Genomic DNA, 17,151 nt, shown 5'->3' on the forward strand with positions numbered 1-17,151 from the left:
ATTAAAGCTAAATGCACATCATTAACAAAATAAATAGAATAGTAAACATGGACAAATCAAATAAATAGAGTAACAAATCTGTACAAACATCTATACAGGCGCTGTGGGGAGGGGAAGGAGATAGGGCGGGAGGAGGAGAGGAAAAAAAGGGTAACTTTTAACAAGTACCATCATTCTATATCAATCAATCAATCCTATTTATTGAGCGCTTACTGTGTGCAGAGCACTGGACTAAGCGCTTGGGAAGTACAATGTACTCAGCTGCACAGTCTAGACTGTAAGTTTGTGGAGGGCAGGGAATGTGTCTGTTTATTGTTATATTGTACTCTCCCAACCGCTTTGTACAGAGCTCTGCACACAGTAAGTGCTCAATAAATACAATTGAATGAACAGTCGGTTTTATCTAATCTGATTTATTCTGGTGTTTGAACTCGGCGTATTGAGTACGTTCTGAATCGGGGCCTATTCTTCGTACTGCTCCCAACATTTGTAGATTCCGGTTTGTCTGTCTCTCCCGCTAGACTGTAAGTTCCTCGTGAGCAGGGAATGTGTCTTCCAACTGTGTTGTACTGGCCTCTCCCCAGCACTTAGCACAGTGCTCTGCACACAGTAAGTGCTCAGTGAATTCATTCATTCATTCAATCGTATTTATTGAGCGCTTACTGTGTGCAGAGCACTGTAGTAAGCGCTTGGGAAGTACAAGTTGGCAACATCTAGAGATGGTCCCTACCCAACAGTGGGCTCACAGTCTAGAAGAATACCATTGATGATTTAATTGGCTCATTATAATAATAATAATGGCATTTGTTAAGCGCTTACTATGTGCAAAGCACTGTTCTAAACGCTGGGGGGATACAAGGTGATCAGGTTGTCCCATGTAGGGCTCACAGTCTTAATCCCCATTTGACAGATGAGGTAACTGAGGCTCAGAGAAGTTAAGTGTCTTGCCCAAGGTGACACAGCAGACATAATAATAATAATAATAATAATGGCATTTATTAAACGCTTACTATGTGCAAAACACTGTTCTAAGTGCTGGGGAGGTTACAAGGTAATCAGGTTGTCCCATGTGGGGCTCACAGTCTTCATCCCCATTTTCCAGATGAGGGAACTGAGGCCCAGAGAAGAGAAGTGACTCGTCCAAAGTCCCCCAGCTGACAATTGGCGGAGCCGGGATTTGAACCCATGCCCTTTGACTCCAAAGCCCGGGCTCTTTCCACTGAGCCACGCTGCTTCTCTGATTGCATCCAGTGGGTGCTCAGTAAATAGCGGATGCTCAGTAAACAGTCTTTCCAGCTACAACTTTCCATAGGCAAGTGATCTTATTCAACCTCACCATCTGGTCAAGAGGTATGAGATGGTTACCAAGAGCTCCCCCATTTTACAGATGAGAAGAAGCCACGGGGCCTAGTAATAATAATAATAATAGTAATAATAATAATAATAATAATGGCATTTTTTAAGCGCTTACTATGTACAGAGCACTGTTCTAAGCGCTGGGGGGGGGAAACAAGGTGATCAAGCTGTCCCACGTGGGGCTCACAGTCTTAATCCCCATTTGACAGATGAGGGAACTGAGGCTCAGAGAAGTTAAGTGCCTTGCCCAAGGTGACACAGCAGACATGTGGCGGAGCCGGGATTCGAACCCATGCCCTTTGACTCCAAAGCCCGGGATCTTTCCACTGAGCCACACTGCTTCTCCTCTTCTCTAGTAGAAAGAGCATGGGCTTCAGAGTCAAATCATCTTCTAGACTGTGAGCCCGCTGTTGGGTAGGGACCGTCTCTATATGTTGCCAACTTGGACTTCCCAAGCGCTTAGTCCAGTGCTCCGCACACAGTAAGCGCTCAATAAATACGATTGATTGATTGATCTGCATTCCAATTCTGGCTCCTCCACTTACCGGCTTGTGTGACCTTGGCCAAGTCCCTTAACTACTCTGGGCCTTGGTTTCCTCACCTGCAAAATGGAGGTTCCACACCTTCCTCCCACTCCCTAAGACTGTGAGCCTAATGTGGGATAAGGACTGTGTCCCACCCCATTATCTTGTATCTATCCCAGCGCTTATTACAGTGCTCAGCACACAGCAAGTGCTACTTGTCAGCTGTGTGACCTTGGGCAAGCCACTTAACTTCTCTGTGCCTCAGTTACCTCATCTATAAAATGGGGATTAAGACTATGAGCCCCAAGTGGGACAAAATGATCACCTTGTAGCCCGCCCCAGCACTTAGAACAGTGCTTTGCACATAGTAAGCGCTTAACAAATGCCACCATTATTATTATTAACAAATACCACTACCATCATTAGTAGAGACTGGCACCCGGGGCAGTTTTTTGGTGTTTTTTTTATAGTATTTCTTAAGCCCTTACTATGCGTCAATCACTGTTTTAAGTGCTGGGGTGGTTGACAATAATAATAATAGCATTTGTTAAGTGCTTATTACGTGCCAAGCACTGTTCTAAGCACTGGGGTAGATACAGGGTAAACAGGTTGTCCCACGTGGGGCTCCCAGTCTTAATCCCCATTTTACAGATGAGGGAACTGAGGCCCAGAGAAATGAAGTGACTTGCCCAAAGTCACACAGCTGATAAGTGGCAGAGCCGGGATTAGAACCCATGACCTCTGACTCCGAAGCCCAGGCTCTTTCCACTTAAGCCAGGCCGCTTCTCTAGGTACCAGTTAATTAATTCAGACATAGTCCCTGTCCCTCCTGGGGCTCACACTCTAAGTAGGAGGGAGAACTGGTATTTAATCCCCATTTTACAGTTGAGGAAACCGAGGTATGGGGAAGTGAATAATAATAATAATTACGGTATTTGTTAAGTGCTTACTATGTGCCAGACACTATGCTACGTGCTGGGGTGGATACAAGCAAATTGGGTCGGATCCAGTCCCTGTCCCATGTGGGGCTCACGGCCTCGATCCCCTTTTACAGATGAGGTAACCGAGGCACAGAGAAGTGAAGCGAGTTGCCCAAGGTCACACAGCCGAGGAGTGGCGGAGGCGGGATTAGAACCCAGGATCCAGGATTAGAAGCCAGGCCCAAGTGACTTGTCCAAGGTCACACAGCAAGCGACTGGCAGAGATGGGCTTAGAATTTATGTCCTCTTTAGAGAAGCAGCATGGCTCAGTGGAAAGAGCCCAGGCTTTGGAGTCAGTGGTCATGGGTTCAAATCCCGGCTCCGCCACTGGAAAAGTCACTTCACTTCTCTGGGCCTCAGTTACCACGTCTGTCAAATGGGGATGAAGACTGGGAGCCCCACGTGGGACAACCTGATCAGCTTGTAGCCTCCCCAGAGCTTAGAACAGTGCTTGGCATGTAATAAGCACTTAACAAAGCACATAGTAAGTGCTTAACAAATGCCACCATTATTATTATTAGGCTATTATTATTATTAATATTATTATTATTACTAGGCCACACTGCTTCTCCCTTTCTCATTGGTTGTTTCCGCGGCTCTCTGCAGGATTCTCCTCATCCTCACTGAGAAAATAGCCTTGAATTTCCAGGAGCCTTGGGGCGTTGTGTCCAGTCCCAATCATCCCCAATAATAATGCCATTATTATTATTATTATTATTATTATTATTATTATCCCCACTTACCCTCTTCCACGGTGCTCACTGCCCACAGCCAGACGCAACAGCAGGACATTAACAGCAAAGGAAGAATCAATAAAACGAGTGTGAGAAATAAGGCCGGCATGCTTCAAAGCAAATTAACCGCTGTGTTAAACCAACTCTCCCAGAAGAGGAAGAAAATTTAAAGAATTACCGCTTGAGTTTCATTTCTGGGTTTTAGGGTTTGGGAGAGGCAATGAAGATCCCCGAACAGAAGGGGGTTCAAAATTTCTTTAAAAGGAATTGAAGAAATGGGTACCTACTGTCTGCCTCCCCTGCTAGATTGGAAGCTCCTTGAGGGCAGGAATGGAGTCTACTAACTAATAATAATAATTATTATAATTATGATATTTGTTAAGTGCTTAACTATGTGCCCGGCACTGTACTAAGCGCTGGGGTGGGTGGCTCAGAGGAAAGAGCCCGGGCTTGGGAGCCAGAGGTCACGGGTTCTAATCCCAGCTCTGCCACTTGTCAGCTGTGTGACTTTGGGTAAGTCACTTAACTTCTCTGTGCCTCAGTTACCTCATCTGTAAAATGGGGATTAAGACTGTGAGTTCCATGTGGGACAACCTGATCACCTTGTATCCCCCCCCCAGTGCTTAGAACAGTGCTTTGCACATAGTAAGTGCTTAATAAATGTCATTTAAAAAATGCCCCACTGAGAACTCACCTCCTCCAGGAGGCCTTCCCAGACTGAGCCCCCTTTTTCCTCTCCTCCTCCCCATCCCTCCCGCCCTACCTCCTTCCCCTCCCCACAGCACCTGTGCATATGGTTGTACAGATCTATTTTGATACACTCTATTTTACTTGTACATATTTATTATTCTATTTATTTTGTTAATGATGGGCTTTTAGCTTTAATTCTATTTTTTCCGACGACTTGACACCTCTCTACATGTTTTGTTTTGTTGTCTGTCTCCCCCTTCTAGACTGCGAGCCCGTTGTTGGGTAGGGACCATCTCTAGATGTTGCCAACTTGGACTTCCCAACCGCACAGTACAGTGCTCTGCACACAGTAAGCGCTCCATAACTACGTTGAATGAATGAATGAATATGTGACTTCTATATACATATTCAAAGAAGGCACATAGTAAGCACTTTCATTCATTCACTTTGACTATATATACTCAAAGAAGACACCACTGATGGTGAAGTGGTGCTCACCTCTTCACCAACCAACTTGTACTTCCCAACCCCATAGTCCAGTGCTCTGCACACAGTAAGCGCTCAATAAATACGATTGAATGAATGAAAGTTCATCCAAATATTATATTATCATATAGTGTATTTGTATGTGGGCTAAGGGAAGCTTTTACACACTCACATAGTGTTGACTTGTGGTAGGGTAGAGCCCGGAAGGACGGAGACGACCAGAACTCCTGCTTCTTCCTGCACAGAAGGAAACGTGTTAGACTGTGAGCCCACTGTTGGGTAGGGACTGTCTCTATATGTTGCCAACTTGTACTTCCCAAGCGCTCAGTACAGTGCTCTGCACACAGTAAGCGCTCAATAAATACGATTGATTGATTGATTGATTGAAAAGGAGATGAGACGGTGAGTGAGAGTGAGGGGCGGGCTAGAGGGGGCATGGTTGGGGCCCTGAGGGGAGGGCATGGGCCTCTGGAAAAGGATGGATTTGGGCAGGGGGCACCTGACTGTTCCGCTATTTCACCCCTGCCTCATGATGCTAGTGGTGGGGACAATCAGTCAATCAGTGGCATTTACTAAGCAGTAAAGGAGAAGCAGCGTGGCTCAGAGGAAAGAGCCCGGGCTTTGGAGTCAGAGGTCAGGGGTTCAAATCCCGGCTCCACCAATTGTCAGCTGCGTGACTTTGGACAAGTCACTTCACTTCTCTGGGCCTCAGTTCCCTCATCTGTCAAATGGGGATGAAGACTGTGAGCCCCCCATGGGACAACCTGATCACCTTGTTACCTCCCCAGCGCTTAGTACATAGTAAGCGCTTAATAAATGCCATCGTTATTTATCATTATAAGCGATTACTGTGCGCAGAAAAATTTACTAAGCACGTCTGAAAGTACAATAGAGTTGTACTTTCCTGCCCACGAGGACCTCACGGTCTAGAGAGGGAGGCAGGCATTTAAAGGAATCACGGAGAGGGAAAATGGCAGAGTGTAATAAGTAATCATAATAATGATGGTGTTGGTTAAGCGCCAAGCATCATCATCAATCGTATTTATTGAGCGCTGACTGTGTGCAGAGCACTGTACGAAGCACTTGGGAAGGACAAGTTGGCAACAACTTGGCAAGCACAGTTGGCAAGCACCGTTCTAAGTCCTGGGGTAAATCAAGGTATTCAGTTTGTCCCATGCGGGGCTTACAGTCTTCACCCCCATTTTACAGATGAGGGAACCAAGGCCCAGAGAAGAGAAGCAGCATGGCTCAGTGGAAAGAGCCCGGGCTTTGGAGTCAGAGGTCATGGGTTCGAATCCCAGCTCCACACCGTGTTTGCTGCGTGACCTTGGGCAAGTCACTTAACTTCTCTGAGCCTCAGTTACCTCATCTGTAAAATGGGGATTAAGACTGTGATCCCCACGTGGGACAACTCGATCAAACTGTATCCTCCCACAGAGCTTAGAACAGTGCTTTGCACATAGTAAGCACTTAACAAATGCCATTATTATTATTATTATTATTAAGTGACTTGCCCATAGCCACACAGCAGACAAGTGGCGGAGCTGGGATTAGAACCCACGACCTCTGACTCCCAAGCCCGGGCTCTTTCCACTAAGCCACGCTAGTCCTGAGGGGCTGGAGTGTACTAAAGGGTCGGCACCCGGTAAGCCCTCAATAAATAGCACTGATTGATTGAAGAGAATCAAAGTCCTCTAGGCTGTAAGCTCACAGTGGGCAGGGAATGTGTCTACCAACTCTGTTATAATAATAATAATTCTGGTATTTGTTAAGCGCTTACTATGTGTAAAGCACCGTTCTAAGCGCTGGGGAACATACAAGGTGATCAGGTTGTCCCACGGGGGGCATACAGTCTTAATCCCCATTTTACAGATGAGGGAACTGAGGCCCAGAGAAGTGAAGTGACTTGCCCAAAGTCACACAGCTGACAAGCGGTGGAGCCGGGATTTGAACCCATGACCTCTGACTCCCAAGCCCGTGCTCTTTCCATTGAGCCACGCTCCTTCTCTAAGGTAAGCTCCTCGAGGGCAGTGGCTATGCCCGTTACTATTCCTGAATGCTCCCCAGCAGCCCGAACAGTGCTCTGCGCTCAGGAGGTCCTCGCGCTTAGTATCGTGCTCTGCACACAGTAAATGCTCAATAAATACAATATTGAATTGATAATCAATCAATAATTGATTGATTAATCGATTGATTTAGGGATACAGACCCAAATGTGTGGCAATGCATAAGGGGGGAGGAATTGGTGAGGAAATGAGGGTTTAGTCAGGGAAGTGATTTTAGGAGGGCTTTGAAGGTGGGGAGAGTGGTGGTCTGTTAAATCTGAAGGGGAAGGAAATGTCAGGCTAGAGGGAGGATGGGGACAGGTGGGCTTTATTCAGGTAGATCAATCAATCAATCAATCGTATTTATTGAGCGCTTACTGTACTAAGCGCTTGGGAAGTCCAAGTTGGCAACATATAGAGACGGTCCCTACCCAACAGTGGGCTCACAGTCTAAAAGGGGGAGAAAGAGAACAAAACCAAACATGCTAACAAAATAAAATAAATAGAATAGATATGATAAAAAAAATAGAATAGGTATGATAAAATAAATAGAATAGATATGATAAAATATATAGAATAGATATGATAAAATCAATAGAATAGATATGATAAAATAAATAGAATAGATATGATAAAATCAATAGACTAGATATGATAAAATCAATAGAATAGATATGAATAGATGAGATCGAGGTGCAGTGAGTAGGTTGGGGTTACAGGATTATAGAGGAAGGAAAGAGATGATTAAGTATCTTAATCCTCCTTGATGACGAGGCGTTTCAGTCTGGTGAAAAGATGGATGGGAATTCACTGGAGGTTTTGAGGGAGACGTGTTCTGAACGGTTTTTAGAAAAATGATCCGGGAAGCAGAGCAAAGTATAACGGTAGTAGTGATAGTATTTATTAAGCGCTTTCCATGTGCAGTATTAAGCGCTGGATAAAAGTATACAAGTGGTAATTAGGTATGATCCCGTCCTTCAAGGGGCTTTCAATCTATGTCCCCCCTCCATCCCCACAGCACCTGTATATATGTATATATGTTTGTACATATTTGTTACTCTATTTATTTATTTATTTATTTATTTATTTATTTATTTATTTTACTTGTACATATCTGTTCTATTTATTTTATTTTGTTAGTATGTTTGGTTTTGTTCTCTGTCTCCCCCTTTTAGCCCGTGAGCCCACTGTTGGGTAGGGACTGTCTCTATATGTTGCCAACTTGTACTTCCCAAGCGCTTAGTACAGTGCTCGGCACACAGTAAGTGCTCAATAAATACGATTGATGATGATGATGATATAAGCCACCATCCTCGCTGTCGCACCAGACGTGCCAAAGTCAGAGGGAGGAGGAGGTTTGGGCAGGAAGATGAGGAGCTCTGTTTTGAACGTGTTAAGTTTGAAATGTCAGTGGGCCACCCAAGTAGAGATGTCCTGGAAGCAGGAAGAAATGGGTGATTTGGGAGATATCTTGTATCCTTGTACCTTGTATCTTGTATCTCCCTCAGCGCTTAGAACCGTGCTTGGCACAGAGTAAGCGCTTAACAAATACCATCATCATTATTATTATTATTATATCTGCACCAAGATGGTAGTTGGAGCGTGGGATGAATGAGTTCTCCAAAAGAGTTGTAGATGGAGACTAGAAGGGGAGCCCAGAACTCAGCCTGGGCAGTTAGAGGGTGGGAGGCAGAGGAGGAGCCAGAGAAAGTGATTAGGAAGGAACGGTCAAAGGGACAAGAGGAGAAGCAGGAGAGGATGGTGAAACCGAGGCTGGATAATGTTTCCAGGAGAAGGGGGAGGTCCACAGTGTCGAAGGCAGCTGAGTGATCGAGGAGGATTAGGTTGGCATAGAGGCCATTGGATTTGGCATGAAGAAGGGCATTTTGAGAAGACAGTTTCAGGGGAGTGAAGGGGGCAGAAGTCAGAATGAAAGGGGTCAAAGAGAGAATTGGAGGAAATGAAGTGGAGGCAGCGGATGTAAACAATTTGCTTGAGAATTTGGGAGAGGAATAATAATAATAATGGTGGCATTTGTTAAGCGCTTATTGTGTGCAAAGCAGTGTTCTAAGCGCTGGGGAGGATACAAGGTGATCATGTTGTCCCCCGTGGGGCTCACAATCTTCATCCCCATTTGGCAGACGAGGGAACTGAGGCCTAGAGAAGTGAAGTGACTTGCCCACAGTCACACAGCTGACAAGTGGCGGAGCCGGGATTTGAACCCATGACCTCTGACTCCAAAGCCCGGGCTCTTTCCACTGAGCCACGCTGCTTCTCTAATGGTAGAGGAAAGGTAGGAGGGAGGTGGGGGGTTAACTGGAGGGAGTCGTGGGATCAAGGGAGGGGTTTTTCAGATAAGGGAGATGTGGACGTGTTTAAAATCAGCGGGGTTGGAGTCACTGGAGAGTAAACGGTTGAAGATGATGGTCAGGGAGGGAAGAAGAGAGGAGGCAAGAACCCTCCCCAAGGCGGGAGTCCGTCCACCCAGCCAGCCAAGCCACTTCCCAGAGTCCTCATCCTCTGCGGCTAGCTCTTGGTAGTTGGGGGGTGTCGCTTTTTTAGGGTATTTGTTGAGCGCTTACTACGTAGCGCTCACTATTTAATTTACTATTTAATTTATTTGTCCATATCTATTCTATTTATTTTATTTTGTTAGTATGTTTGGTTTTGTTCTCTGTCTCCCCCTTTTAGACTGTGAGCCCACTGTTGGGTAGGGACTGTCTCTATATGTTGCCAATTTGTACTTCCCAAGCGCTTAGTACAGTGCTCTGCACATAGTAAGTGCTCAATAAATACGATTGATGATGATGATACGTGGCAGGCACTGTACTCAGTGTTTGGATGGATACAGGCTAATCAGGTTGGACACAGCCGCCGTCCCTTGTGGGGGCTCACAATCTTCATCCCCATTTTATGGTTGAGATAACTGGTGCCCAGAGAATAATAATAATAATAATGATAATGATGGCATTTGTTAAGCGCTTACTATGTGCAAAGCACTGTTCTAAGCCCTGGGGGGGATACAATGTGATTACGTTGTCCCACGTGGGGCTCCCAGTCTTAATCCCCATTTTTACAGATGAGGGAACTGAGGCTCAGAGAAGTTAAGTGACTTGCCCAAGGTCACACAGCAGACTTGTGGTGGAGCCGGGATTCGAACCCCTGACCTCTGACTCCAGAGCCTGGGCTCTTTCCACCAAGCCACGCTGCTTCTAATGATGATGGTATTTGTTAAGCGCTCACCATGTGCTAAGCACCGTTCTAAGCGCTAGGGTAGATGCAAGCTAATCAGGTTGTCCCACGTGGGGCTCCCGGTCTTCATCCCCATTTTACAGATGAGGGAACTGAGGCACAGAGAAGTGAAGTGACTTGCCCAAGTTCACCCAGCAGACAAGTGGTGGAGTTCCTTCTGACTCGCAGGGTCATGCTCGAACCATTAGGCCATGGTGATTTGCCCTGTGGTGGTAGAGGATTAACCCAGGGTGAGTTGGATGAAAGGATAAAAGGGTTTAGGCCTAGTGTAAACTGCTAAAGCCGTGCTATTATTAACCCTGCAGGAAGTCCGTCCTTGACCCTCTCCCTATTCCTCTTTTCCCTGCCCTTCCAGAGGTTGTCTCATCTATTAGCATCATCAGAAGGACCTGGGTTCTAATCCTGCCTCTGCCATTTGTCTGCTGTCTAGGAGAAGTGGCGTGGCTCAGTGGAAAGAGCCCGGGCTTTGGAATCAGAGTTCACGGGCTCAAATCCCAGCTCTGCCGATTGACAGCCGTGTGACTTCGGGCAAATCACTTAACTTCTCTGGGCCTCAGTTACCTCATTTATAAAATGGGGATGAAGACTGTGAGCCCCCCGTGGGACAGCCCGATCACCTTGTAGCCTCCCCAGCGCTTAGAACCGTGCTTTGCACATAGTAAGCGCTTAATCATCATCAATCGTATTTATTGAGCGCTTACTATGTGCAGAGCACTGTACTAAGCGCTTGGGAAGTATAAATTGGCAACATATAGAGACAGTCCCTACCCAACAGTGGGCTCACAGTCTACAAGGGGGAGACAGAGAACAAAACTAAACATACTAACAAAATAAAATAAATAGAATAGATATGTACAAGTAAAATAAATAAATAAATAAATAGAGTAATAAATATGTACAAACATATATACATATATACAGGTGCTGTGGGGAAGGGAAGGAGGTAAGATGGGGGGGATGGAGAGGGGGATGAGGGAACGATGGCTTAATAAATGCCATCATTATTATCTCATGTGGGATAGGGACTGTGTCCAGTCCGATTTGTTTGCACCCACCCCAGGGCTTAGAGAAGCAACGTGGCTCAGTGGAAGGAGCCTGGGCTTTGGAGTCAGAGGTCGTGGGTTCAAATCCCAGCTCTGCCAATTGTCGGCTGTGTGACTTTGGGCAACTCAGTTCCCTCATCTGTAAAAATGGGGATGAAGACTGTGAGCCTCCTGTGGGGCAACCTGATCACCTTGTAACCTCCCCAGCGCTTAGAACAGTGCTTTGCACATAGTAAGCACTTAATAAATGCCATCATTATTATTATTATTACTAAGTACCCAGTGTACCCAGTGTACTCAGTGCCTGGCTCTTAGTAAGTGCTTAACAAATACCACTATTATTATTATTGACCAATCGATCAGTCACCTAGCTACCGGCCTGGCCTAGAGGACTAGTAGCCATCCAAGCCCTGGGGCCTCTGGATGCCCAGAGGAGGAGCTGCAGAGGATTGTATTTATTTATTTTACTTGTGCATATCTATTCTATTTATTTTATTTTGTTAGTATGTTTGGTTTTGTTCTCTGCCTCCCCCTTTTAGACTGTGAGCCCACTGTTGGGTGGGGACTGTCTCTAGATGTTGCCAATTTGTACTTCCCAAGTGCTTAGTCCAGTGCTCTGCACGCAGTAAGCGCTCAATAAATACGAGTGATTGATTGATTGATTGATTGAGTTCAGAGTGACCGTAACCCGGGGGGTGATGATGGGAGAGGATGGAGGGAAAAGGTTGGAGGGGGGTGGTCTCTCTCACCTCGTCAGAAGGTAACTTGAAGGAACGAGGCCGGCACAGGTGCCCTGGTCTGAGGCCTTCCTCGCCTGCCACCAGTGGGTATCGTTTTGGTCCACGATCTGCAGGATGTCGCCCCGGCGGAAGGGCAGGCCGGCGTCCGCGCAGGGGATGGCCGGGTCCCACTGGGGCTGGTAGTCCATCATGGCCCGCACGTACAGCTGGACAGGGAGGAGGACCCCACCTCTGCTTAGGAGAAGCCTCACTCGAGGGGGTCAGGATCAGGGGCACTGGGGCAGACGGTGGGTGGGGGGGTTTCCAAATGAGAATGGGACAGTGATCCATGGGACCGGTCTCTTACTATGTAATCTAAATGGCTTCCAGACTTCCTTCCCTCTCTTAATAACAATAATGATGGTATTTGTTAAGCGCTTACTATGTGCCAAGCACTGTTCTAAGCTCTGGGGAGGACGCAAGGTAATCAAGTTATCCCACGGCAGGCTCACAGTCTTCATCCCCATTTTACAGATGAGGTAACTGAGGCATAGAGAAGTGAAGTGATTTGCCCAAAGTCACACAGCTGACAAGTGGCAGAGCCGGGATTAGAACCCATGATCTCTGTCTCCCAAGCCTGGGCTCTTTCCACCGAGCCACTCTGCTTTTCTTCCTCCCTCCTTCCCTCCCTTCCCTCTGCCAATGGAACTGAATGTCCCCCGTTCATCATTCATTCATTCATTCAATCATATTTATTGAGCGCTTACTGTGTGCAGAGCACTGTACTAAGCGCTTGGGAAGCACAAGTTGGCAACATATAGAGACGGTCTCATCAGCAATGCACTGTCCCGTCCATTGGGACGTGCGTGAGGGGACGGGCCGCTCCGGACTCCTGCTCGCTTTACTTTATCCTTCCTTCCTCCTTTCCCATCTCCTTCCCTCCCCATCTCCTTCCCCATCTCCTTTCCTCCTCCTTCCCCTCTCCTTCCCTCCTTCCCCATCTCCTTCCCTCCTCCTTTCCTTTCTCCTTCCTTCCTCCTTTCCCTTCTCCTTCCCTCTTCCTTCCCCATCTCCTTCCTTCCTCCTTTCCCATCTCCTTTCCTCCTCCTTCCCCATCTCCTTCCCTCCTTCCCCATCTCCTTCCCTCCTCCTTTCCTTTCTCCTTCCTTCCTCCTTTCCCTCCTCCTTTCCCATCTCCTTCCCTCCTCCTTTCCCATCTCCTTCCCTCCTCCTTTCCTCCTCCTTTCCCATCTCTTCTAGACTGTGAGCCCACTGTTGGGTAGGGACTGTCTCTATACGTTGCCAACTTATACTTCCCAAGCGCTTACTACAGTGCTCTGCACACCGCAAGCGCTCAATAAATACGATTGATGATGATGATGATTGGGACTGACCGTCTCCAGGTGTCCTCTAAGAGGCCTTTCCTGATTAAGCCCCCCTTTCCCCTTCTCCCACTCCCTTTTGTGTCACCCTGACTTGACTCTACCACCTGGGGAGGAAGAGGAGGGTGGGTGGGTGGCAGGCTGATGGGCACCCGCTCGCGGCCCAGCTGGACAGGCCAACGGAGGGTGTCCCCGGCAGGTGGAAACCTGAAGGAGAAACGTCTGGGCCTCAGACGGTCCCATCTTACCGGTGTCTGGTCATTTACGGGACGGTCGGAAACCGGAACCATTTTGAACACAACGGCGCCCCGTGACAAAGCCTGGTCCATTCCAACGGAAAAAAATGGGGTTAGATGGGTAATAATAATAATGATGGCATTTATTACGCACTTACTATGTGCAAAGCACTGTTCTAAGCACTAGGGGGGATACAAGGCGATCAGGTTGTCTCTAGTGGGGCTTAGAGTCTTAATCCCCATTTTACAGATGAGGTCACTGAGTCCCAGAGAAGTTAAGTGACTTTGGGCAAAGTCACACAGCTGACCATTGGCGGAGTCGGGATTAGAACCCATGACCTCTGGCTCCCAAGCCCGGGCTCTTTCCACTGAGCCACGCTGCTTCTCTACACTTACTATGTGCCGAGCACTGTTCTAAGCGCTGGGGAGGTTACAAGGTGATCAGGTTGTCCCATGGGGGGCTCACAGTCTTCATCCCCATTTTACAGATGAGGTAACTGAGGCACAGAGAAGTTGAGTGACTTGCCCAAAGTCACACAGCTGATGATTGGCGGAGCCGGGATTTGAACCCATGACCTCTGACTCCAAAGCCCGGGCTCTTTCCACTGAGCCACGCTGGGTAGATGAGTGATCAAGCAGTAAGCTCGTTGTGGGCAGGGAATGTGTCTGTTTATTGTTGTATTGTACTCTCCCCAGCGCTTAGCGCAGTGCTCTGTACACAGCAAGTGCTCAATAAATATGATTGAATGAATAACATCCCAGGGCCACTGGCCTCCAAAAGTCAAGGCCAGCAGTATCAATCAATCAGTGGTATTTAGTGAGCACTTACTGTGTACACAGCACTGTACTAAGCATTGTGTAGCATTTGTATTATTATAGCTATAATTCTATTTATTCTGATGGTTTTGACACCTGTCTCCATGTTTTGTTTTGTTGTCTGTCTCCCGCGTCTAGACTGTGAGCCCGTTGTTGGGAAGGGACCGTCTCTAGATGTTGCCGACTTATACTTCCCAAGCGCTTAGTACAGTGCTCTGCACACAGTAAATGCTCAAAAAATACGATTGAATGAATGAATTTGTTACGCATTTACTATGTGCCAGGCACTGTTCTAAGTGCTGGGGTCGATATGAGCTAATCGGGTTGGACACAGGCCCTGTCTGACAGAGGGCTCGCAGTCTTAATCCCCATTTTACAGATGAGAGCACCGAGGCCCAAAGAAGTGAAATGACTTGTCTAAGGTCACACAGCAGGCAAGCGGAGGTACAGTACGGCAGAATTAGCGAATGCTAATAAAGAGCTTCCAGTGAAGAGAGGTCCCCCATGGGCCAAACCCACAGAATGAGTCACTGGCTTGTGGTCATTCATCACCCCGCGGAAGGGGACCGTCACTCCCTGCTCAGATCGCCAGGAAGGGATGGTATTTGTTTGTTAAGCGCTTACTATGTGCCAAGCACTGTTCTAAGCACTGGGGTAGATACAAGGTCATCGTGTTGTCCCACGTGGGGCTCATACAGTAAGCGCTCCAATAAATACGACTGATGATGATGATGATGATCCCCACTTTACAGATGAGGGAACAGAAGCACAGAGAAGTGAATTGACCTGCCCAACGTCACCCAGCAGACAAGTGGCGGAGCCAGGATTAGAACCCACGACCTTTGACTCCCAAGCCCGGGCTCTTTCCACTGAGCCACGCTGCTTCTCAAGGGAGGGAGGGGAATCTACTAGGCCTGGTCTGGGCAGGGCTCCACCACTCTCCACTAGACCACATGAATGACCTCAGGGCACTAGAAGCAGCGTGGCTCAGTGGAAAGAGCCCAGGCTTGGGAGCCAGAGGTCATGGGTTCTAATCCTGGCTCCGCCACATGTCCGCTGTGTGACCTTGGGCAAGTCACTTCACTTCTCTGGGCCTCAGTTACCTCATCTGGAAAAGGGAGATTAAGACTGGGAGCCCCACGTGGGACAACCTGAAAACCTTGCATCCTCCCCAGAGCTTAGAACAGTGCTTTGCACTTAGTAAGCGCTTAACAAATACCACCATCATCATCATCATCATCATCATGGATTCTAATCCCGGCTCCGCCACATGTCTGCTGTGTGACCTTGGGCAAGTCACTTAACTTCTCTGGGCCTCAGTTACCTCATCTGTAAAATGGGGATTAAGACTGGGAGCCCTACCTGGGACAACCTGAAAACCTTGTATCCCCTCAGCGCTTAGAACAGTGCTTTGCACATAGTAAGCGCTTAACAAATACCATCATCATCATCATCATCATCATGGGTTCTAATCCCGGCTCTGCCACAAGTCCGCTGTGTGACCTTGGGCAAGTCACATAACTTCTCTGGGCTTCAGTTACCTCATCTGTAAAATGGGGATTAAGACTGGGAGCCCCACGTGGGACACCCTGAAAACCTTGTATCTCCTCAGCGCTTAGAACAGTGCTTTGCACTCAGTAAGCGCTTAACAAATGCCATCATCATCATCATCATCATGGGTTCTAATCCCGGCTCCACCACATGTCCGCTGTGCAACCTTGGGCAAGTCACTTCACTTCTCTGGGCCTCAGACCTCATCTGGAAAATGGAGATTAAGACTGGGAGCCCCATGTGGGACAACCTGAAAACCTTGTGTCCCCTCAGTGCTTAGAACAGTGCTTTGCACATAGTAAGCACTTAACAAATACCATCATCATCACGGGTTCTAATCCCGGCTCCGCCACATGTCCGCTGGGTGACCTTGGGCAAGTCACTTCACTTCTCTGGGCCTCAGTTACCTCATCTGTAAAATGGGGATTAAGACTGGGAGCCCCACGTGGGACAACCTGAAAACCTTGTATCCCCTCAGCGCTTAGGACAGTGCTTCGCACATAGTAAGCGCTTCACAAATGCCATCATCATTATTATTATAAGTGGACTGCTGCTGTTGTGAAAGAGTTGTCCCACCCCTTCTTGCCACCCGAGTGATGTGCAGAGAATAGAGGGGCCCCCAAGGGCCACAGGGAAGTCTGGCCTTATTGATCCCACTCCTCCTGGAATAATAATAATAATGATAGCATTTATTAAGCACTAACTGTGTGCAAAGCACTATTCTAAGCGCGGAAGTGGCAAGGTAGAAGGGTACCAGAATGGGGATGATTTGCTCTGGGTCCAATCCTGCCACTGAGACTCCGTTCACTTCCACCAGCTTATCTCCAGCGTGTAACAACCCTGTGGAAACACGGGACATCATCATCATCATCCTCATCATCATGGTACTTGTTAAGTGCTTACTATGCACTAAACCATGTACTGAGCTCTGGGGTATATACAAAATAATCAAGTCAGACCCAACCCTTGTCCCATGTGGGGCTCACAGTAAAGTAGGAGGGAGAACAGGGATTGTACCCCCATTTTAGGGGATGGAATGCCCCCAATCTCTCCGCCCATCCACCAAGCTAGCTCTCTTCCTCCCTTCAAGGCCCTACTGAGAGCTCACCCCCTCCAGGAGGCCTTCCCAGACTGAGCCCCTTCCTTCCTCTCCCCCTCGTCCCCCTCTCCATCCCCCCCATCTTACCTCCTTCCCTTCCCCACAGCACCTGTATATATGGATATATGTTCGTACAGATTTATTACTCCATTTATTTATTTATTTATTTTACTTGTACATATCTATCCTATTTATTTTATTTTGTTGGTATGTTTGGTTTTGTTCTCTGTCTCCCCCT

General features: G+C 47.5%; 1 protein-coding gene across 1 annotated transcript in view; it reads right to left on the reverse strand.

The window, feature by feature from the left end:
- The window catches only part of MPP4 (membrane palmitoylated protein 4), a 72,059-nt gene that overhangs the window by 29,268 nt on the left and 25,640 nt on the right, over positions 1-17,151 (reverse strand). The window contains exons 7-11 of the mRNA XM_038749580.1: positions 16,569-16,654; positions 13,460-13,531; positions 11,860-12,056; positions 4,943-5,007; positions 3,604-3,621 (exon numbers count right to left, since the gene is read on the reverse strand). Of these exons, the coding sequence (XP_038605508.1) occupies positions 3,604-3,621; positions 4,943-5,007; positions 11,860-12,056; positions 13,460-13,531; positions 16,569-16,654 (438 nt within the window). The remainder of the gene's footprint in view (positions 1-3,603; positions 3,622-4,942; positions 5,008-11,859; positions 12,057-13,459; positions 13,532-16,568; positions 16,655-17,151) is intronic.

The sequence above is a fragment of the Tachyglossus aculeatus genome, chromosome 7, assembly GCF_015852505.1.
Source record: "Tachyglossus aculeatus isolate mTacAcu1 chromosome 7, mTacAcu1.pri, whole genome shotgun sequence".
Classification (NCBI taxonomy): Eukaryota; Metazoa; Chordata; class Mammalia; order Monotremata; family Tachyglossidae; genus Tachyglossus; species Tachyglossus aculeatus.